Source organism: Sceloporus undulatus, chromosome 6 (genome assembly GCF_019175285.1).
Source record: "Sceloporus undulatus isolate JIND9_A2432 ecotype Alabama chromosome 6, SceUnd_v1.1, whole genome shotgun sequence".
NCBI classification, from domain to species: Eukaryota; Metazoa; Chordata; class Lepidosauria; order Squamata; family Phrynosomatidae; genus Sceloporus; species Sceloporus undulatus.
Genome location: NC_056527.1, coordinates 149604066 through 149627100, shown reverse-complemented (window position 1 = coordinate 149627100; position 23035 = coordinate 149604066). Strand labels below are relative to the sequence as shown.

Sequence of the window (23035 nt, the reverse complement as noted above, 5' to 3'; positions counted from 1 at the left end):
CGAAGGCTTTCATGGCCGGCATCCATAGTTTTTTGTGGGTTTTTCAGGCTATGTGGCCATGTTCTAGAAGAGTTTCTTCCTGACATTTTGCCAGCTTCTGTGGCTGGCATCAAAGATGCTGGCGAAACGTCAAGCAGAAACTCTTCTAGAACATGGCCACATAGCCCGAAAAACCCACAAAAAACTACAGTTCACAGGATTCTGTAGCATTGATCCATAACAGTTACAGTGGTGTCAAACTGGATTATTTCTGTAGTGCAGATGCAGTCAGTGACATGTAGACTGTGCATTTCTGTATGTAGCTCTCTATATTGGGAACAAGGTTCAAACTTGTGTGTTCACTGACTTAGGGCTACATTTACACACAGATGTACAGTCAATCCTCCATATCCATGGATTCCTTATCTACAGATTCAAGCATCCATGGCTTGAAAAATACATAAATTCCTAAAAGCAGACCCTATTTTTGCCATTTTATACAAGGAACACCATTTTACTACACCATTGTATTTAATGGGACTTGAGCATCCATGGATTTTGGGGGATCCTGGAACCAAACCCAAGCCCACTGTATTTGCAAGGGGTGCACATTTTAGCTTTTTTTTTAATGCAGGAGCTTTTCAGAAATTGCACACAAGAATGAATCATTTCAGCACAACTTTATGGTCAGCGTCTGACAAAGTTGCGCTGGAGGACCTAGAGATTCCTAGAGACAACATAGTAATCAAAATAGCAAATAGTCAAATGCTCAGAAGTCAAAGCCACAGTTGTGGTGGGCCAACTGTGCATACTTTTCTTTCTAGGACAAACGGTGGCTGGTTTTTAAAAACTTAACACCAGGAGCCAGCATGGTGTAGTGATTTCAGTCTCTAGGAGACCAGGCTTTGAATTGCTGCTCAGCCATAGCGATCCAGTGGGTGATCCTGGGCATGTCATAGTCTCTTAGCCCCAGAAGAAGACAGTGGCAAACCTCTGAATAAATCTGGCCAAGAATCATCGTAAGGAGGGCAAATCACACTCTCTCAGCTTCAGGGAAAGGCAATGGCAAACCTCCTCTGAACAAATCTTGCCAAGAAAACCCCATTATAGGTTCACCTTAGGGTCTCCATAATTTGGAAATGACTTGAAGGCACACAACAACAAGGAGTCAGCTTTAGGACCCACACCAAAAACAACTGCATACCCCTTGGGGACAGATAAAATTGATGGCTGGGCTGGATTCAAACAATGGGCTGCCCATTGAATTAAAGTATTTAGCCTTTGTGTTTAGGATGCCATTAGTGAATGACTATAAATTGAGCCTTTCTGGAAATAGTACCAACTGTGTGGACTGCCCAGAGTGCTTTATCTGTCTTTGATATCTTTCGTTCTTGTGCACTTTGCATAAGCATGGCTCTTTCGGAGGTCTTTTGGTTGGCTTACGTTTTAAAGTTTTATACTAATACAGTAATCTGATACTCGTTTGCAAAGATCATCGATTTTAGCAGTTGCTTGCTAATTGCTGCCATTATGGAATTGTATTTTTATGCTCCTGCTGGATTTTTTAAAAAATATATGTTACAATTCCTATTCAGATTGTGTGATGGTTTTTATTGATTGTAAATTGTGCTAGCTGCTTTGGAAGAAAAGCAAGAGATAAAATGAAACCATTGATCATTCCTTTGAAAAGCAAACTTTTAACTGTCTGATGACCTGCAGTGCTTCTCTTTTGGGCTCCACTTGTGAGCTTCAAAGTTAGGTGCTTTATCAGGAATAATAAAGCAGTCTGCTATTGGAGACAGAATATCGGGCTAGTCTTGGTTTCGCTGAGCCAGGCAGATCTCGTAAGACAGTTATTTTGGAAAGTTCATCTTTTCTGGTGTGAAATGTGTTCATTTCTTTATTTCTTGGATTTCCTCGCTGCCCTTCAAAACTACAGACCACCCAAATGCAGCTTCCAAATTCATAGAAGGAAATTAATTTTAAAACTCAGTTTTAAACTTCTGTTATAAACAATACAGATAAGTGAAGTGGAAGGATTTCATGGCCGGCATCCATATTTTTTGTGGGTTTTTCGGGCTATGTGGCCATGTCCTAGAAGAGTTTACCCCTGACCTAAGTACAGATAAGCTTGCCTTTGGGGAGGAAGTTCTACAGTGCATGGACTACCATTGAGAAAGCTCCTGCTTTGTTGTTGTTGTATGCCTTTAAGTCATTTCCAACTTAATGGCGACCCTAAGATGAAACTTTCATGGGGTTTTCTGAGGAAGAGAGTGTGTGATGTACCCAAAGTCACCCAGTGGATTTCTATGGTTAAGTAGGGATTCGAAGCCTGGTTTCCAGAGACGTACTCAAACCACTACATCACTCAGGTTCCTGTGGTTTCAAAAATCCATACCCAAGTTACTAAGTAGTCAAAGATGTTGATAATATTTTTCCGAAATAAACACTTTTTTAAAAGAAAGAAGTAGCATAGTTTAGTGGAATGTTTAGTGTGATGTAGTCCCACCAACCCTAGAGATATTATTAAAGTGTTGTTAGGTAGACAGTGATCTTCACAAACAGGTTCATGAGCTTGTAGATATTCTATAATATAGACTTGACTCAAGCCATCTTAAGTTTTTAATGGTCAAGAGGAGCAATTTCAATTGGGCTCAAACATGTACAGACAGCCATTGCAGCTGGTAAAGAACTGGTACATCTTGACTGCCCAGCCCCAATAAAGATGCAGGCGACAGCATCCTACCCCAGCAGAAGCCTCCAAACCATCTTCAAAGGCAACCCCATATTTTCATGAGAAAGCTTTGCCATCTTGTAAAATTGCAAACGTAGCAGTTGACTTGCTAGTCTCCGAAGGTGACAAGTGAAGCTTCCTGAGGATTTTAATGCTTTGTGAAAGGAGAAGAAAGTGCTCTTGCGGACGAGGCCTGGATGCCACTCTCATTTCTTTTTTAAGGACCCTGAAAGTGCACACAGATAAAATGGATGTGTTGTTTGTCGGAAGCATATAGGTTTAGAACAGACATTTGGGAAGAGATGAGCTGTCTCTGATGAAACAAACATGAAGCTGACTTCACCTCTTTCTTTTGTGACTGAAGGTTATTTTAAAATGTTGCGGTGTTAAGCATCCTTTTAATAAAAAGTCCCTTCCTGACACAGCACAGATGTTAGAAGTAAAAGCAATACTGCCAGAACACATACACAGTGAAATAACACCTTGGATGACTCATGGGGAATGCAGCTGTAATTTTTAACAACATGCTGTCACTTAGGAACAATGACAGTGTCAAGACATTTCTTGTATCTTCTTTTGGGAGGAGGGGAAAAACTAGTGGAAATTGAAGGCTTACTAGAAAGTTCAAAACTTTGGGATGGGTGCAGGAAGTTTTTACAGTTTTCTCCAGACTTTGGTGATAGCTTGGTTTCCTTCATTCAAGGGACCTGGACAGTTTTAATATTACTTTCTCTTCTGAGCTTCGACAGAATTTTAATTCTTTTCTGGTGTGCTTTTAGGAAGATGGGGCCCTCCACATTTGTAGGGTTAGGGATGTAGGACCCCTGTGAAAGTGGGTAAAAAAATAAAATAACGACTATTATTTTTTAACTGAGAGAACACCTCTCTAGGAATATTTAGGTCCTCCAGTGCAACTCGGTGGTCAACATCTAGCAGAAGTTGACGATAGAATTGCACTGGAGGATCTACAGATTCCTAGAGAAGTATTGTTTCTAGGAATCTCTAGATCCTCCAGTGTGACTCTATGGTCAGTTTCCATCAGAGTCACGCTGGAGGACCTGCAGATTCCAAGAGAGAATATGCAAATCAAATCTGTAAATAATCAAATCAGCATAAGTCAAAGCTGTAAATGTGGAGGGCCAACTCTAACTGAGCCAGCATTTCTGTATTGTTTGCAAAAGCAAGCATATGTGCATCTTATTTTAGTCTGTTGTTTTAAGCAAAGGCCATAGTAACCTAAACCTAAATCCAGAATCCTGTCCCAGTGAGTGTAAACTCATTGAATCAGTAGAAATTACCTATGTGTTGACTTCAGCTTTAGCAGTTGATTCAGTGGGTCTGCTGTAGTTGCTACTAGCATTTTGACTGTGAGGCCAATGATATTAAAGAAAGCACATAACCCACTGATGTGCCCATATAAAAGTACCTGCAAAGCATCTGTAATGTAAGCATTAGAATAAAAGTAACTGCTTTGGCTAAAAGAAAACATCCAAGACAGTGCTGAGGTCACAGACACAACAGCAAACTATGGTTTAACTGTGTCTAAGGCTCATACTTCTACACTCCAGGTTCCTTGGCACCAGGTCATTATTAGCATTTGAGCCAGGGGACAATTTGCTTGGCTTGGACATCGTGGCAAAACTATGGGTTGCTGAGTATGTTTAGCCTGGGGAAAAGAGGTGACATGATAGCCATGTTTAAATATTTGAAAGGATGACATATTGAGGATGGAGCAAGCTTGTTTCCTGGTATTCCAGAGAGTGGGACATGGAGCAATGGATTAAGACTACAAGAAAAGAGATTCCACTTAAACATTAGGAGGAACCTCCTGAGGGTAAGATCTGTTTGACAAGGGAACATAATACACTATCTCAGAGGTTGGAGGAGCCTCCTCCTTTGAAGGTTTTCCAACAAAGGCTGGAAGGGCATCTGTCCCAAGGAGAGCTTGGGTTGTGTCTTTCTGCATGGCAGAGTGGAGTTGGACTGGATGGCCTTTGGGGTCTTTTCCAGTTCTATGTTTCTATGATCCTAAGTGCCCAAAGGGAGAAGGGAAGATGGAAACTGTGGCTGTTAACATGTAAACTGGCTCAGTGTTTCCATCAGTCCCTCATAAAACAGATAATGTTGAACCTTCAAACTGGGAAAGCTGCTTTTGCTGTTTCCCAGCTGCCTTGGCATTGTTGGCTTTAATTAACAATTCTGAGGCTTAACACAAGTCCCAAGGCCCACTTTTGTAAGCAATAATGATTAGCCCTTATAGATCACCCATGGGGTTAGACGGAGGAGCCTTGGGGCACCATGCCAAGCAACCAACCTGGTGTTTGGGAAGAGGCCATCACTTATTGATAAAGATGCACTTTGTTTGCAGCACAGAAGGTCCATTAGAGCAAGTGGGGTACCATTTCCTCAACCCAAATCAGCTCCCATCTTATCAGTATTTCTGTCTCTACATTTTAACCTGTCCATGGAGTTGCACATATTCTCCAGAAGAGAATTGTGTATGATAATGTGGAAGCCACAGAATGAATGGAGCTGAGGCTGTTCCTCGATTCCTTTAGATAAGTCATGGTGTCATTACAAGGAAGAAGGAAGGGGACACCACCAGAATTTGTTGGCTGTGCCTGCAGTTGTCCTTGGCTTCATATACTATTTGGGCACCTTGCCCTATCAATCCTGATGGGTACCAGCCACTACTGTCTGTAGCATGTCCATACTTTAATGCCTGGCATCTCTATTCATTTGTCAGGCAATAAATGATGGGGTGGGGGAACACAAAGACCTGCAAAACCTGAAAAGCCACAACTTGTTTAATAAGATCAGTCCTGAGTTATGTAGACATACAGTCTGCCCCTGTGTAAGTTAGTTTCATTCCAACGCATTTGTAATCCCAATGATATATGTGCTCAGTCAGCTTTTCCCCATTCATTCCTCTGCGGAGAGTTATGACTGTTGTTGTCCAGGTGTCTGCTTGGTAGAGTCTGGTGATGCGCTTGCTTTCCAGGGGAATTCTCTCACATTGATAGATTGAAGGTATGAAAGCAAGTGGACTGTGAAGTTATGATGTCCAAATGTCATCCTCTCCACATAAATAACATCAAATAATTATGAGGCTGTGGGTAGATGGGTGGGGAGAGCAGAAGAGGCTGTGGGATGATGAAGTACTGTTCCAGAAGACGGTGCTTTGTGCTTCAATATTTTAAGAAACCGCTTGAAACACTTGAGTAACTTAAGGACAACAAGTGCATGAGATGCAAGTGAACCCAACCAAGTGCAAAAGCCTTTCTTGGCCTCAGTCCAGTTGCTCATCCCAGCTAAGCGAGAACTATTGGTTCCATTGCAAAAGAATAAGTCATGCTGTGTATAAGTATTGATTCAGTGGATCTAATACTCAGTTGGAACTAGTAGTTACATTGGGGCAGTTGATGTAAGTAGAGGCCCCAGTCTGGATTATTGGTTTGAATGTTGGTCTACAGCTCTTAGAGACCAGGGTTTAAAGTCCCTGTTCAGCCATGGAAGCCCATTAGGTGTCCTTGGGCATGTCACACTCAGCCTCAGAGGAAGGCAATGACAAACATCCTCTGAACAAATAAGGTCATTATAAGTTGGAGTTGATTTCAAGACACATAATGACGACAACAACGGGCTTAACAGTTTTCTGTCCCTTTAGTAGTCTTCCATTTTTATAGACCATTTCCTGCCCCTGTTGTTATTGTTGGTTCTAAAGGGTAGGAAAGTGGAAGGGAAAGAGTTGGTCTCCATTACTCTATCAGTTAGATAAAAGAGAGGATTTTTACAAATGGAGTGTTTAATGAAATTCCCTTTCCTACTGCCCTGGTTAAATGCAAGGGAATCTCATCCTCCATTACTGCAAATTTAGCTTTCTTTCATGACTACTCTCCTTTTCCTTGCTCTCATTTATGCACAAAAACTCATTGGCAACTTGAATTTGTGCATAACCCAAAGTGAGTTGAGATCCCACCCCACATGTCAAAGGCCAGAAGACTTCCAGAGCTGGAGAATAGATACCAACATTTTTATAAAGAGGGTGGTAGCTCAATGGTAGATTAAGATGCTTTGCACAGAGATGGGTCACAGGTTTGATTCCCCACTTTTCCTCTTCAGAAGGCAAGAAAGTTGGTGTGGAAAGACCAGTGCCCTCAGTCCTTTGAGAGCCACATCACCCACCAAAATAGACAACACAGAGATATCCCAGTGGTGTGCCTGAGAAGGCACTCTCTGTGCTATTGACATCAAATAGCTATAAGGCTGGCTTGAGGAGGGAATTGGAGGCAGAAGATGCTTTCTGAAGGTCAAGTCCCTTCTGATTTTAGCTGAAGCAGTTGCAGCTATGTATGTTAGTTTCTCCAGCAGAAACAGGTTGTTGAAATCTGCAACCCTGTGTAGGTGCCACCATACAACTCAGAATACATATGACCTGGTTTGATTTTGGAAACTAAGTGGAGTTAGGCTTGGTTGGTACTTGGATGAGAGACTATCAGGGATCTTCCAGTGGGACTGGCTTTAGTTGTTGTTGTTTTGTGCACTGGTCTAGAATCTCATACGATTAAAGGGTGGTATAGTAGTGTTATAATTAAACAAGCAAAGAAATCCTATCAGGACTGCTATACATTTAAACTACATGCAACAGAAAAGGATGAGAAGTGGACACCAGGCAGTGTTGCCTTTGAAAACGTACTTCTCAAAGCAGCTAAGCATGAGCATTTGTTTTAGAATTTACCAGGTCATCAGCATAATGTCTCTTTGCAGACCATGCAATGATAGTATCTTTGTTACGCAAACAAGAAAGACACAAAAATCACTGTACAAGCTTTCAAGGTCTTGTCCTTTGTGGCTTTTTGGTTGGCCAACCAAATGTATAGGGTGGAAGTTTGTCTTGCGATCCACATGCCAACCTCTGTGTGCCAATCTCTATGTGCGTGTTTTTCCTTTGTGTTGTTTTTGGGGTGTGTGTGCAAAAAAGGCTATTGTGTTTTGGCAGGCAACACACAAAGTCCTCATTCAAGTACACAATAACTTCATGGTCATTGAGGCAATGGTGCCATCTAGCCGTAGGAAACTGATGTAGCATGTGTAAATAAAGTTTGGTTTTTTAAAGTCAGTTGTCAGAGAAAGTAGCCTCAGTATTATAAAGGCACCTGATCCTGGCTGATCTTGGAAATTTAGTAGGTTCAATCCTGGTTAGTATTTGAATGGGAGACCGCCAACAATATCAGAAAACCCTCCAAAATTCATAGGGTCAACAGATGACTTGAAGACATATAAACACACAGTGGCCTCCCAAGGATCACAAATACCAAAACCAATGGATGCTCAGGTCCTTATTAAATACAATAACATCCCTTATATAAAATGGGAAAATCAAGGTTTGTATTTTTTTGGCAATTTTGATTTGTATAAATATTTTCAAACTGGTTATTTGAATCCCTGGATGCAGATGTGTGAACACGGAAGACCGACTCTTTTTCTTGATTCTGAAATGGCTATATCAATAGAATTATTCTGACAGCTTTTAGAACAAGACTTTTGCTTTTCTCGATTTAGTCTCCGGAGCAGAGATGATGAAAGAATAGCAAAGCCAGGATCCGCATCTACGCCTGTGAAGAATGCAGAGGAAACCCCGCTCCCCAAATCAGCGGAAGAATCTGTTACAGAGAGAAACGATAAACAGACACCACCCCTCCCAGGTAAATGTTGTAAGCATGATCCAGTTGTAAGAAATCCTATGGTTTCTTTGCTGGGGTTAGGGTGCAAGACTCCCATAAAAGTGAGAAAATTGCAAATTTAAAAAAAAACATTCTTTTTTACATGAAAGAAACCTCTCTATGAATCTCTAGGTCCTCCAGCAGAACTCTGTGATCAACGTCTGCCAGATGTTGGCCATAAAGTCATGTTGGAGGACCTGGAAAGAACACATTGATCAAATACATGAATCATCAAATCTTCAAAAGTGTGGAGGGATGATTGTACCTCATGCCAAGGGAAGATCATTTTGGACCCTGCATAAGGAGAAAGGTGATCTATAAATCAAATAAATAAATAAATCTTGCTGTACCTGTGAGTTACCAGTTACTCTCCTTATATATCTCACCATGTCCTCTGTGCTTCTTAAAGTGGGTTGTTGCATCCTGCTACATAGCTCTGTCTGTGTAACTGTGTGGCTCAATATCAGCTCTGGTTAAAAACATCTCCTAAAATGGATGCCAAGCTTGTGATGTAATTCCATTTAGGTAGGGAATTGCAAAGGTTAGCTTGACCAATTGTTTTCTGCAGCTCCCATTCAGTTGTTGCAACAGCATCATGGATTAAACAGGTGAGTGCCGCTTGCAAGCCAAGCTTTATACTGAGTCACAATGAAATAATGATTTCAAGGTAAATGTCCCTCATGAAAAGGATGTTAAGCCCTTGAATCAGTACCCAAATTATTGTGTTTTCTTTTCCTTTTTTGGATACTCAAAGCAGATAGTTTTTGCAGAGTAAATTAAACATGACAAACTAGGATACTTGATCGTACTTTCTCTGAAATAAGTACTGCCATAGAAATTCTTGTATTCACATTAAATTCTTCTTGATAAGCCACAATGCTGTACATCATCCTGAACTTCATCGTGACGATATGCGATAGACATTTATTTAGAAATTAAGTTTATCTTATTCTCTGCCTTCCCAAACTCTTAACTGTATTTGACCATTTCGTAAATTCTTCATCTTGAGCTCACAGTAGCCTTCAGGTAGGGATGGAAGATGCACACATTTTGCATTGATTACTTACCATTAATCATACTGCTATTAATCATGTTTCCAAATCTACTTGCAGACTTAACAGATTTATAGTAACAAAAAAGTTTGATTACCATATATTACACTTGGTCTTTGGTTTCTACATTGCCACACTTAGAACACAAGTTGAGCCTCCCTTATCCAGAATTCTGAAATGTTCCAAAATCCAAAAGTTTCATCAAGGTTGGCTGAGATAATGCTATCTTTGCTTTCTGATGATTCAGTGTACACAAAATTTGTTTCACGCATGCACAAAAAATGTATATAAAATTTCCTTCAAGCTATGTGTATAAGATTAATTTTGTGTTTAGACATGGGTACCATATCCAAGATTATGTATGTATATGCAAATTTAAAATGCTTCTGGTCCCAAGCATTTTGGATCATGGAAAGTGAACTTGTAACTACAGTGACTTGAGTTGTGACAGTGTGTGGGATATTGTTTTTATGGCTGAATGTTTTTAAAGTATTGTATGCATGATTGAAAGCTTTTGTTTTTCCTGAAAATAGATTTGAGTGCATATCTTGCAAAAATGAGCTGAGATGTACCCATGTTTATGTTGTATTTTTAAATGTACAGTGTCTTCCACACAATCCTCTTCTATATTTTCTAAACAGAACCAAAGCCAGTATATGCTCAAGCTGGGCAGCCAGATGTGGATTTACCTGTCAGTCCATCCGATGGCCCTTTGCCAAATTCAACGCATGAAGATGGAATGCTCCGGTAATGGTCATTTTACTTATGCCAGTCCAAGGCCTTCATATCTTTAAAAGACAGATTTGCACAGATAGTTAATAAACTTCGGTTTCCTCCACTGAGAGATCTACCTATTGCTGGACAAGCTTTGAGCATCCAGAAATCCAATTTTCTTCCCCCAGGACTTGCTACATTTTTGGGGAGGGGGAGGCAAGAGGGTGCCCTTTGTTTTAAAGCTGAATCCCGATTCTTACAGAGTTCCGAGAGAAGGTAGGAAAAAGCAATAGATGCTGAGGTTTTCACATGAAACCTTAGGGAAAACTGAGGTATGTATTCATCAGCCGTGCCTATGGGTAGGTTTTTAAATATATATATATTCATAATCTTTGCAGACCAAGCATGAAGCTTGTAAAATTCAAAAAAGGAGACAGCGTGGGCTTGCGGCTGGCTGGTGGCAACGATGTCGGGATATTTGTGGCCGGTGTCCTGGAGGACAGCCCTGCTGCCAAAGAAGGCTTGGAAGAAGGGGATCAGATTCTCAGGGTAAGATTTCTTTTTCAAAAAGTGATGTTCATATTTTGATGAGTAGTGAACGTGGCGTAGTGGTTTGGGTGTTATACTCTGGAGACCAGGATTCAATTCCCCACTCGGCCATGAAACCCACTTGGTGACCTGTGGGCAAGTCATATGCTCTCAGCTTCAGGGGAAGACAATGGCAAACCTCCTCTGAACAAACCTTGCCAAGAAAACCCCATGATAGGTTTGCCTTAGGGTTGCCGTAAGTTGGAAACAACTTGGAAGGCACACAACATCAGCAGAAGACACGTGCCATAAAGAGGATATTCCCTTCTTAATGCAGCAGCAACTTCTAGATTTGGAGATAAGCTGGGAAGGAATGGCAGTGACCAACAATGTAGATGACTTAAAAGTTCATTGGGCAATAAGTCACACTCTCTCAGCCTCAGGGAAAGGCAATGGCAAACCTTCTCTGAACAAATCTTGCCCCCAAAATCCCATGATAGATGCACCTTAGGGTCACCTTAAGTCAGAAATGACTTGAAGGCAAATAACAAGAACAAGGTAAAACACTTGGCATGTATGCTGTATAATGCAAATAGGTATACAAAACCTGATCCTCCAGGTATTTTGGACTTCAGCTCCCAGAATTCCTGACTGCTGACCAAGGTGACTGGGGCTTCTCAGAGTTGAAATCTAAAGCAGATGAGGACCAAACTGGGAATTGCTGAGCTAGAAGTTGCATGGATATGTCTTTGATTTTTAACCTTTTGTTTTTTCTTTTGGTACACCAGGTAAATAATGTAGACTTTACAAATATCATCCGAGAGGAAGCAGTCCTGTTTCTGCTTGACCTCCCTAAGGGGGAAGAGGTAACCATTTTGGCACAGAAGAAAAAGGATGGTAAGTAAAGTTCCTTCAATGCAAAGACAAGAACAGGTCTGATCAAATAATTTGGATGGTAATCAGAACAAAGGAGCTGACCTTTGAGTCCTGGAGAGAGGGGAAGTCATCTTTATCCAAACCGCAGGCTAATATTTATATCCATATAATGTCATCTAAATTATTGTTCTTAGTCCACATTCATAGAGGCAGCACAAGATAGGAAAAGAGCTTGTCTGCCTTGTTACCTTGCAGATCCCAGCAGGGGTTGTGCAAGCTTGCAGGATCTGCTTTTCTGCCTCTTTAGATTAGAATAACAAGGATCCACCAGCTGGAGCTAAGTGGAAAACTGAGAAAAGGCACAGATACCAATTCAAAATGGTAGATCTGCAATAGGTCTTGAGGTGGGCGAAGTGGAACATGTGTAGCTCTCCTCCAGCCATTTTTTGTACCTTTCTGTACTCTCCAGAATTTAAAGGATGTCACAGTTTGCTGCTGACATAATACATAAAACCACTCAAATGCACTATGTTTATATATATATGTGCCTTCAAGCTACCTGTTGACTTATGGTGAACCCATGGATTGGATAGGGTTTTCTTAGGCAAGGATTCCTCAGAGGTGGTTTTGCCAGTTCCTTCCTCTGAAATGTAGCCTACAGCACCTGGGATCCCTTGGTGGTCTCCTTTCCAAGTACTAACCACGACTAACCCTGCTTAGCACCCATGAGATCTCATGGCTTTAGGGTATTTAGGTTTGATAGTCAATGACAAAAAGGAATAAAACGTACTATAGCCACCAGGGCAGTCAGTATATTCATGAAAGTCAATGCATAAATGAAAGTCAATGTAAGCACATTCAAAACTCGTGTGTTTGTATGTGGGTGTATACAGTATTTAATCCCTATAAGTGGAGAAATGTTTGTTAATAATTGGTGGGAAATTAAAATGTTTTAATATTTAATGAGGAATTAATTTTTAATTAGAGTTAGCTGATTTTTAATCTGCTTTCCATATATGTGGAAGAACCTATGAGGCCTCTCAGATATTAGGTCCTTAAACTTCTAACAAAATACTTTTTAACACTGAAGAAGTGATTCTCCCCAGGGAGCGTTCTTGGGACCTTAGGAAAATAGGAAAATATGCTAGACCAAATACAAGACAGTGATTCTGTGTTGTACTTGCACCAAAAAAATAATGTGTCTTGAGGCATTTTCAGGTATAACATAATCTATGGATCGAAAAATCCAGTTTATTCTCAAAGCCTTCATTCATATTCTGTTATTGTTTCTGGATGCTTTCAATCAGTGTTTATATCCCTTTCTTGCAGTTTATCGACGCATCGTTGAGTCAGATGTGGGCGACTCTTTCTATATCAGAACTCACTTTGAATATGAGAAGGAATCTCCCTACGGACTTAGCTTCAACAAAGGAGAAGTCTTCCGGGTGGTGGACACATTATACAATGGCAAGCTTGGATCCTGGCTGGCTATTCGGATTGGAAAGAACCACAAAGAAGTTGAAAGGGGTATTATACCCAACAAAAACAGGTATTTCAGAACAGCAGTTCAAGATATATATATGGTTAGACTGCCAAACTTTTATCAACCTGCCTTGTACAATACTTTAATACTTGGATGAGATGCAATGAGACATGGGCTACTTGACAGCATGAGACTGTGTGGCCATCCAGAGATTTTTCAGCTGCAACTCCCAGTGGGACCCAGCAGAGTATTGGTTGAGGAATGCTGGAACTTGCAGTCCAACAACATCTAGATGGTTGCACGATTGCCATTTAAAGCATGTCTGTTGATAAACCTTAAACTTTCAAAGCCATATTTTTTAAAGTAAGGATTTTTTCTTCTTGTGATTGTGCCTCAAGCTTTGGGAGTGTGAAAACATAGCACTGGGAAGAAATGAAGCTAGCAGGGGATAGCAAGATGGTCTCCAAAGTCTGCTTCTCACTGCTTGGAAATGGAAGTTGAGGTGGAGGAACTGGTACTGGAGACATCTGAGGCTGAGACCCAAATGCCAAACCAGCCTATAGTTTTCCTCACTGCCAAGGTTCATTTTCACTTATTTATTTATTGTACCTTTCACGCAGGGCTGAGCAGCTGGCGAGTGTGCAGTACACGCTTCCAAAGACGGCAGGTGGGGATCGTGCTGATTTCTGGAGGTTTCGAGGCCTGCGCAGCTCAAAGAGGAACCTGAGGAAAAGCAGAGAAGACCTTTCTGCCCAGCCAGTACAGACCAAGTTCCCAGCGTATGAAAGAGTTGTTCTTCGAGAAGGTGAGACGATTAAAAGCAAACCAGTAAAAGGGGGGAAATTAGCACCGCCTTATTTAAAAATCCTGTTTACAGCCCCTTAACTTAGTTTAAAAAAGGCCCACCTGGGTAAGATGTCTGTACAAGAATGGTCATGGTACAGCAATGAACCATGTTTGTGGTTTGTGTTTGGAGTGAGTTGAGGAGAGAGATCACTTGGGTTTTGGCATGTAAAGATGTTGTATGAAGGATGGGGTGGGAACTGAGACATTTGCCAGACTAGATAAGAAGGTGCCAAGGGTTAATTGGAAGAGAAGGGGACTAGGGCAGGGATGGGAAACTTGGGAGTCTTTGGCTAAATCCCACCCTCTTAGTGTTCCTCTGTGTTTCTACATATGAGATTAAAATTGGTCTCTGGTTTTTGATTTAGAGAGTTCTTGGTTATAATTGCATCCATCCCAGATTTCCGTTTGCTATGAATTAGTTATTGCTTCATTTCAAAGACTCACTATTAACTTTCACTGATACCCACCTACTCCACTACTATCACCTACATAGGTGCTATGAGCACAGTACATTGCTTCAGAGTCATCAAGGATTGACATTACTTTTCAGTCATCAGGGATTGATCTGATAGCTATTCTTTAAGGGGAGACTTATCTTTGATGATCTTTTAAATTCCAGCTGGATTTCTCAGACCTGTGACGATCTTCGGACCGATTGCGGATGTTGCGCGGGAAAAGCTGGCACGAGAAGAACCGGATATTTACCAGATTGCAAGTAAGCATATTGACTACTTTCACATTTTACTGCCCCAATACCACCTCAGCCTTACAGGGGTGGACAAAACAAGAAAGGAGCTGAAAACAGAGATGACTGAGGTACCCAGGTACACAGTAGGTATCCCATACGTGCAGGCAGTAGGGGAATACAGTTTAAAGAAAGGTCTCTGATAATCTAACAGTCATATAGATTTTCAAAGGTGTTTCTTTAAATGAAAATCTAGGTGATAATCTAGCAGTGTGAGAGCCAGCATTGCATAGTGGTCTGAGTGTTGGACTAGGGTTCTGGAAGACCAGGGTTGGCATCCTTGGTGGGCCATGGAAACCCAACAGGTGATTTTGGACAAGTCACACTCAGACTTAAAGGAATCCAATGGCAAACCTCCTCTGAACAAATCTTGGAAAGAAAACTTCTTGATAGGTTAGTGACTTGGAGTCTCCTTCTTTGAACGTTTTTAAACAAGAGACTGGATGGCCATCTGTCCAGAGTGCTAGGATTGTATCTTGAAGCAAGTTGGACTTCATGGCTCTTGGGACTCTCTTCCAACTCTATGATTTTATGAAGGCAAACAACAACAAATCTAGTGCAGCCTTACCTGAGTCTAGTTTTCCTACTATTATCCAGATATGAGAGACCAGGCTGTCAGAGAGAGGAGTGCCTTTCCCATTGGTAGATTGCTAAACCTTTTAACTCAAGATACTGGGAACTGAACCTGAAGTCTTCCACATCCTACTACCCCCAAAATATGGTGCAAATTGTTGTCCGTTGGCACCCACTTTACTTTATGCTGTTTGGCTGTAACTGCACAGACATGAAGAGTATTTGCATGATCTGAAAATCATTACCTTGAAAGAAGCCATTCTGCAAATTGGCGTTCAAAATCTTACACATTTTCAAGGCATATCTTTTTAAAAAGCAATAAAAGGCCTTGTTCCAGGGGGTAGCAGTGTTGTGTGTAATTTACCCATGAATGATGCTTATCTGCTTTCTATTTCAACAGAAAGTGAACCAAGGGATGCTGGTACAGACCAGCGTAGTTCGGGCATTATTCGGCTTCACACAATAAAACAGATAATTGACAGAGTAAGTGTGGAAAACCATCTATGTATCATTTGTAGTTTGACAAGCATGCAAAAATAATGTCTTGGGTCCCTGACCATAGAGGATTATAAGCATAGTAGCCTCAAATGATATAAATGCATGGCAAATGCAAAATAGGTCATTGCCTTATTTAATAAAATTGTCGTGTATAAAATTACTTTCAGGAGATGTGTATAAAGTGTATATGAAACAAACTGATTTCATGTTTAGACTTGAATCTCATCTCCAATATAACTATATGCAAATATTCCAAAATTTGAGGGGGGGGATCCCAAACACTTCTGGTCCCAAGCATTTTGGATAAGGAAGAGTCAGCCTGTGCAAATTTTTATGGATCAGAATTCACTTCATTTGATATGTGAGCTGCAAATATACACGCACTGCAAATACACATACAATTACACATGTGCAAGGGCGAGGGTGTGTTCATGTGTTTGCATACATGCAGACACACACCGTTTGGGAGAAAAGCAAACTATAAGGTCAGAAGAAAATGAAATCTGGAAACTGGTGATCATTGACAGAACAGATATTGCTGATAACACAAACATTGTGGCATTTGGCAGACAAATAAACATGTGAAGTGCAGTATTAAATATTCATCTCAGTTTAAACCATTGGAGATGGAACCTCCATGTAAGTTAGTAACTGATGTTAAAAAGTGTTTGGTCTTGGGGAAAAGAACTTCAAAGATATACTGGAGTGAGAAGCCACCAAATAAACTGATTAAAAGGTTCTGTTGAATCTCCTGTGGCCACCATTTTCTAAATGGCTTCATGGATGCATTCACACTGTCTTTTTCACACAATTTGATGTAGTTATCTCTAGTCCATATACAATTTACTTCATTAAAAATTGTAATCATCTTAAAGTTGTCCCATTTCTTTGCTAATTTCAAGAAAATCTTTCTTACCCTCTTCCGGGCCACTTGCTAAGCCTGCAAAATAAGTGTGGCTTGGCATGTAAAAACCTGCAGATGAAAACCCTCTGTCTCAGCAAAAAAAAGGTTGACCACTTTGCAAATTGCACTTCAGAGAAAACTGAATTTTACCTAGCAGTTTTTTAAAAACAGCATACTCCTTGGCTCTCTGTATTGTCTCTGAGTTCAGAAATGTCTCATTAAAGTAAATCTTAAATGTCTGATGGTGGCTACAGTCAAACAAGGTTGCAAGTGCACAGTTTCAAACCATCTCAGTTTCTTTCTCTTTCATTGTAGTGTTTAACCCTTACCCTTTTCAGGCCTCATATATCTGCCTTTTCTATTCACTGACTGCAGAATTAATGTTCAGGGTTTCCAGCCTCACTCTTTCCCCTTCCAACTCCTTTCCTAGTAATTGATCCTTCTGCCTGGCTGTGTTTTTCATCTGTTCCAAACAGCTGCAGATGTAAAGATTAGAAGACAGCAACTTTTGAAAATCTCACATTTTAAACCAGTTTCAGAGGTCCACATCATCCGCATCTTGTATCATATCTTTGTAGCAATGCAAAGTGCCTTCTCGCCTTTCCAAAAAGCCAGATGGGTGGCTTAATTCCCTGCATATTATTTCTCTTTCCCAGGACAAACATGCACTACTGGATGTTACTCCCAACGCTGTGGACCGCCTGAATTACGCACAGTGGTATCCCATAGTGGTATTCTTGAACCCTGATTCGAAGCAGGGCGTAAAGACTATGAGGATGAGGCTATGTCCAGAGTCCCGGAAAAGTGCAAGGAAATTGTACGAAAGGGCCCACAAGCTACGGAAAAACAACCACCACCTTTTCACAGGTGAGTGTGAAGGCAAGGAATAAAGGAAGACTAAGCCAGAGTGGTTTAGCTTTTTTAAGTGTTGGTCAAGGACTCTTGGAAGAATATATATGGCATGTAAAGGAAATTGGAGGACTTGGTATCCAGCTTTTCAGCATAGAAATTACCTGGCTGGTTTTCGATAAGGATTATAACCATATTGATAACCACAGAAGATAAAAATTACAGCAGTGTTCGTAAAACTCAGCAGCCATCCAAACAGTAAGAGCAACCTGGAAATCATAACCTGTTTGCAGTCCAGAGAAGTGAGAGTTTCACATGGTGGACTTTATTTCACCAAAAGCTGTTTATTTTTGTTCTCAGCTACTATTAACTTGAATTCCATGAATGACGGCTGGTATGGAGCTCTTAAAGAAGCAATTCAGCAACAGCAGAACCAGTTAGTATGGGTTTCAGAAGGAAAGGTATGAAGTCTTAATTTTTCACTTTACTTTTTGGTGGTGTTTATCATGTTACGGTTGAGCGATGACCTATGAATGAATAGGTCTTCTTTTTCATTGCAACTGGATTACTCTTCGCTCTTTACTTCTCGCTCCTCCATCTTTTTTCTCTTCTCTCTTCTCCTCCTCTGTATTCTCCTCCCTCTCCTTCTTCTCCCTCTTTTTCTTCCTCTTATCCTTCTTCGTCTTCCTCTCCTCCTCCTCCTCCTCCTCCTCCTTCTCCTTCTTCTTCTCCTCCTTTTCATTCTCCTCTTTCTCCTTCCTCTTCTTCATCCCTTCTCCTTTTCCTTCTCCCTCTTCCTCTTTTTCTTCCTCTTTTCTTTCTTCTCTGCTCTTTCCTTATCCTCCCCCTCCCTCCTCTTTTTCCTTTTTCTTTTGGTGGTGGTGGTAGTTTTATACACACACACACACACACACACATATTTTCTGGATCTTGAGAAGTAATAGGTAATGTATAACCTAATGGGTAAGAAGTTAGTTGTGGAATGGCTTTTTTCTTGACTGTGTGCATGCATGGCCTGGTTCTCTCGCTGCCCTTGTGTTAAACGTTCTTTGGGGATTTGGATAACTTGAGTGTTCAAGCAGTCTTGATCTTCTAGGGTATGAAACACAAAACAAATAAACCTGACCAACTTGCAAATGCTTAACACTTTACATTATTTGAACTGTGAGCTTTAGAAGTGGAGGTACTCTCAGCAGAAATAACAGATCCCAGGTTTTTTATGCTGCGTCTGAGGTGATGGATGATTCTTGCATCTTCTGCTGCTCAGCAGAGGAGGCAAAGAATAGAGAAGAATGCATTTTAATTAGATTACAAATGCATAAGCCATGCCCAGAACAATGGCTCATTAATTACTATCTGAGGTTCCCACTCTTGCAACTTGCAGAGGTGGAGGGACAACAGAATAGGAAACCCATCTCCTTGCCAGCTGAAAGCAAGGAGGAGTAACCTGGCATCTGGAAGTAAGAAGAAAACCATGGAGAGTTGATTGGCCAGAGCAATGATTCCCAAACTTTGGTTCTCCAGATGCTTTGGACTTCAGCTCCCAGTATTCTTGACTGTTGGCCAAGCTGGTGGGGGTTTCTGGGAGTTGAGGTCCAAAACTCCTGGAAGAACCAAGTGTGGGAGTCACTGGGCCAGAGTATCAACAAGGCCGTAGCTGGCGTAGCCTCCACAAATGGTTTGGAGATACCTGGAAGCACACAGTAGCGTTTTCTCTAATGAGCTGTGTGCTGGGGTCAGTTAGGGGGCTTACCCACTGATTCCACTGGCACAAGTGGCAGAGAAGGAGGAGATTTAAGAAGTTGTGAACCCCCATTCATCCATATTGGGCATCTGAAAAGGTGATGGACCCAGCACACTGATATCCTCCCAATTTTAGACTATTGAAATAAGTTTTTTTTAAGTGTTGAAATATGCCAAAATTCATAGTGTGTGCAAGCCTTCCAAGATCTGGGAAAGGTCAAATTGATAGGAAGACTTGATCTTAAAGTCATGTCATCTAAATGTCACTCCTTCCTGATAATGGAGGAAGAAAGAGCTGTAGGCTCTCAAATGGATCTCATATAGTAATCATGATGGTGTTTTGTTGCGTATGGAAAAGCCACTAGGTTTAATGGTGATGGGGAGAGCTAGTAAAGTTTGATTTCTCCATTTTGTAAACACAAAATGTCAGAACTGTCTCCATTGTGTGCAAAGTTCACAAGCTTCTTTGTTGGTGAAGAACCAGAGAATAATTTGAAGAATATAGGCCTGAATCCAGTTTATTAACTCCAGCCAAAGTAGTCATCAGATAAGTTGCTGAAAGGTGAGTGAACGGTTGTGTAAATCCCATTGATAACTGGGTCTGCTCCAGTTAGCAATAGGATTTGGGTTAAGAAAGTTGTTTTATCCCATTGGTCCATCTAACTTAGTAAAGTCTACAAAAGCTAGTATTTGAACATGGGACCTGGTATGCTAGTATTGGGATGTGGGACATCTTTGTTTACAAAGCACATTGTGCCGCTGACCTACAATGAGGTGCAGAACATGAGATCTGTTTCTTTAAATGGCAGCAAAGTTTATTCTTAGTTCTGGGCAGAGGGAGATAGTTTTTGGGATTTTATCACAGGGCCTTTTTCATATAAACACCTGAATCCAATGTGTTTGACACAGGCAGATGGTGCTACCAGCGACGACCTCGACTTACACGATGACCGCCTGTCCTACCTGTCAGCTCCGGGTAGCGAGTACTCCATGTACAGTACAGACAGCCGGCACACTTCCGACTATGAGGACACGGACACAGAAGGTGGGGCCTACACTGACCAAGAGCTGGACGAGACCCTCAACGATGAAGTTGGGACACCTCCCGAATCGGCCATTACGCGGTCCTCTGAACCTGTAAGAGAAGATTCGTCGGGGGTGCATCATGAGAACCCCACATATCCTCCCTATGCAGCTCAAGCTCAGACTCAGCCAAATCACAGGATAGAGTCTCCTGGGTTCAAAACAAACGCTGCTCAACCGGTAAGATTTTGAAAGATCTGATTAAAAGATCTTCTTCACCCATCCCTTCTCCTTTTAATAAAATGTCATCCAAGTTAGCTTAACTTCTATTTTTGGTTTTAAAAATCAAGATTATAGCTTCTTCTTTTTTTGTTTCTCTGTTCGTTCCCCACACAGTTTTTAAAAAGTGTTCCTAGTTAGTTTTAATAGCGTTGTGGGTTTCTGGTTTATCCACTCTTCTCCCCCACTCCTTTTACCAAGTGCTTCCAAGCACTGAGATATAAATGTTGCATTTAAGAGCTATCAGTTTCAGGTAAACATAGTTATGTGTGTTTATCTCTACTGTACTAAAACTGTATTTACTGAGCTAGCTGTTCTTGGTAGTTGCCAAGTGTTGCCCCTATATGCCCATGCTTTCCCATTGCCTAAAATAAACATTTTTACTTTTATAGCAACAAGAGATGCTTACTTTTTCCAACCATGATGCAAAAATCTTTCAGAAGACTTTTGCATGCTTGATACTATCCTGGCTGATGGTTCCCATGGCGGTAGGGCAGATAATACATTCTGAGTCTTGGATAGTATTAAAAGGGCTGTCCAAGATGTTGAAGAGCCAGTGTGGCGTAGTGTTTTGAGCATTGGACCACAACTCTGGAGACCAAGGTTCGATTCCCAGCTCAGCCATGAAACCACTGGGTGACCTTGGGCAAGTCACACTCTCTCAGCCTCAGGGGAAGGCAGTGGCAAACTTCCTTGTCAAATCTTGCCAAGTAAACCCTGTGATAAGGTCGCTGTAAGTTGGAAAGGAGTTGAAGGCACACAGCACACACACTCCAAGATGCTGAATCCCTTTGGGGGAATATAGTTGAGCACATATCCAAACCTTGGAGTGGATTCTTTGCCCTACTATCATGGGGAGCTAATAGCTGCCACTGACTGAGGCTTTTACTTTTAATACAGGATAATACAGTTTGGAGTTTGGGAATCCAGACCTGGCTAGTAGCAAAGTTTGGAAATACTTCAGCAAGGAAGAGGGGAGTTGTGGCCTCTAACCTCCAAAAAAAACCTTTCCCCCCAAAGCTCTAATTTAGGCATGTTTCCAAATTCTGATAAATAACATTGAGTAGTTGTGGCTTAACATGTTTTATCATCCAGAAAGCTATTACAAAAGTGGGAAAAATAGACCACCCAATGCCTCTGTTTTAAACACTTCGCAGAAAGCAGAGGCCTCACCTGCAGTCCCCTACCTCTCCCCGTCGCCAGAAACAAACCCTCCTCCGGCTTTGTCATCTTCGGCGGTTAACCTCAGGCTGGAGGAGCCGGGCATGGCTACGTACAACCATTACCAGCCACAAGCCGGGCCCCTGCGAACACCCAGCCTTGAGGCTCCTCACTTAATGCTCAGAGACCAAGAGCCGCCATCCTTATCGCCGCACTTAGATCCAACCAAGGTACCTCTGCCTGTGCCGTCCCCATTGCACGGAATCACACCGCTATCCATCCAGCACACTCTTCTCACATGATCATATTTTGCTTTGCCCCATACTAAAAGCTCCCTGTATGATTTCTCTCCTCCTCCAATCATCTGTGCCAGCCTGCCTAAAGAGCTTCTGTACGTCTTCTTTTTTTAATTTAAGTCTGACTTTTTTGGAAGAAGAGGCCGTTTGTTTTTAATAGTCATTTGTTCTTGCATGAGTTCAACTTGCATTCTCCATTCTTGCTGGAAAACAAGTTCATAAATAAAGAGGTGTAAGGCTCATTTCATTTCAAAGCTTTTCCTTTTTTTAAAAAAAATAATCCTATGTGTTTGAAACTTTCTCTTGTTATGTGAATGCATCTTTCAGGAAAAACGCAACCCGCCTTCAAAATCTGTGCTATGCTTTATGATCTTCTCCTACTGGAATAGACATTTCTCCTGGTTATTTGCATTTTTATTGATTGAATGCGGGGGCTATGCAGTCTACCTAATTCATAGATAAATCTTCACCCGAAGTTTACATCGTGTGACGGGAATAAAAGCCAATATAAGAATTGGGTAATATCTTTTAGAAAAACTAACCAGAATCTTACTGAAGAATACAAAATGTTTGAGGCTTTTTTTCCCAATCAGGCTATGCAATGCAAAATTAGGTAATGGCAGGAACAAATCAGGCATTGTGGCCATTGGTCTCTCAGCTAGATCTGCTCTTGAGACAAAGATTGCCAACTCTGAAGAAGACAGGTGTAAAAGTATCAGTTTCCACTGAGTGGTGTTTGATGGGATGCACAGTTAAAAGGTCCTTTCTGGAGAACTTGAAAGACTGCCTTGACCAAAGACCCTGGGTTCTTAGAGTAGGGGCACATAGTAATATGGCAGTGTCAATGGCCTGAATCCATTGGTTGGTCCTATTGAGAATAGACCCAATGAATTAATGGGATTTCCATAACTCACCAAGAGAAACAAGGCCAGGATGGAAAAAATTGGAATTTTTGAAAAAATAAAATACAATAATTTATTTAGGTCCTTGACTGTAAGTGCTTTGCAGAGTTTTAATTCTTAACAGACA

The 23035-nt window shown here is 41.2% G+C and overlaps 1 protein-coding gene across 16 annotated transcripts in view; it reads left to right on the top strand.

The window, feature by feature from the left end:
• The window catches only part of TJP1 (tight junction protein 1), a 249808-nt gene that overhangs the window by 208489 nt on the left and 18284 nt on the right, over positions 1-23035 (top strand). For 13 of the 16 annotated variants that reach the window (XM_042475437.1, XM_042475442.1, XM_042475440.1 and 10 more), the window contains 12 exons: positions 8276-8418; positions 10130-10235; positions 10601-10751; positions 11519-11627; positions 12936-13155; positions 13710-13894; positions 14555-14650; positions 15654-15736; positions 17312-17522; positions 17865-17965; positions 20157-20510; positions 21707-21940. In XM_042475437.1, coding sequence (XP_042331371.1) covers positions 8276-8418; positions 10130-10235; positions 10601-10751; positions 11519-11627; positions 12936-13155; positions 13710-13894; positions 14555-14650; positions 15654-15736; positions 17312-17522; positions 17865-17965; positions 20157-20510; positions 21707-21940 — 1993 coding nt within the window. The remainder of the gene's footprint in view (positions 1-8275; positions 8419-10129; positions 10236-10600; positions 10752-11518; positions 11628-12935; positions 13156-13709; positions 13895-14554; positions 14651-15653; positions 15737-17311; positions 17523-17864; positions 17966-20156; positions 20511-21706; positions 21941-23035) is intronic. The other 3 variants (XM_042475451.1, XM_042475450.1, XM_042475449.1) reach the window with 1 other exon arrangement.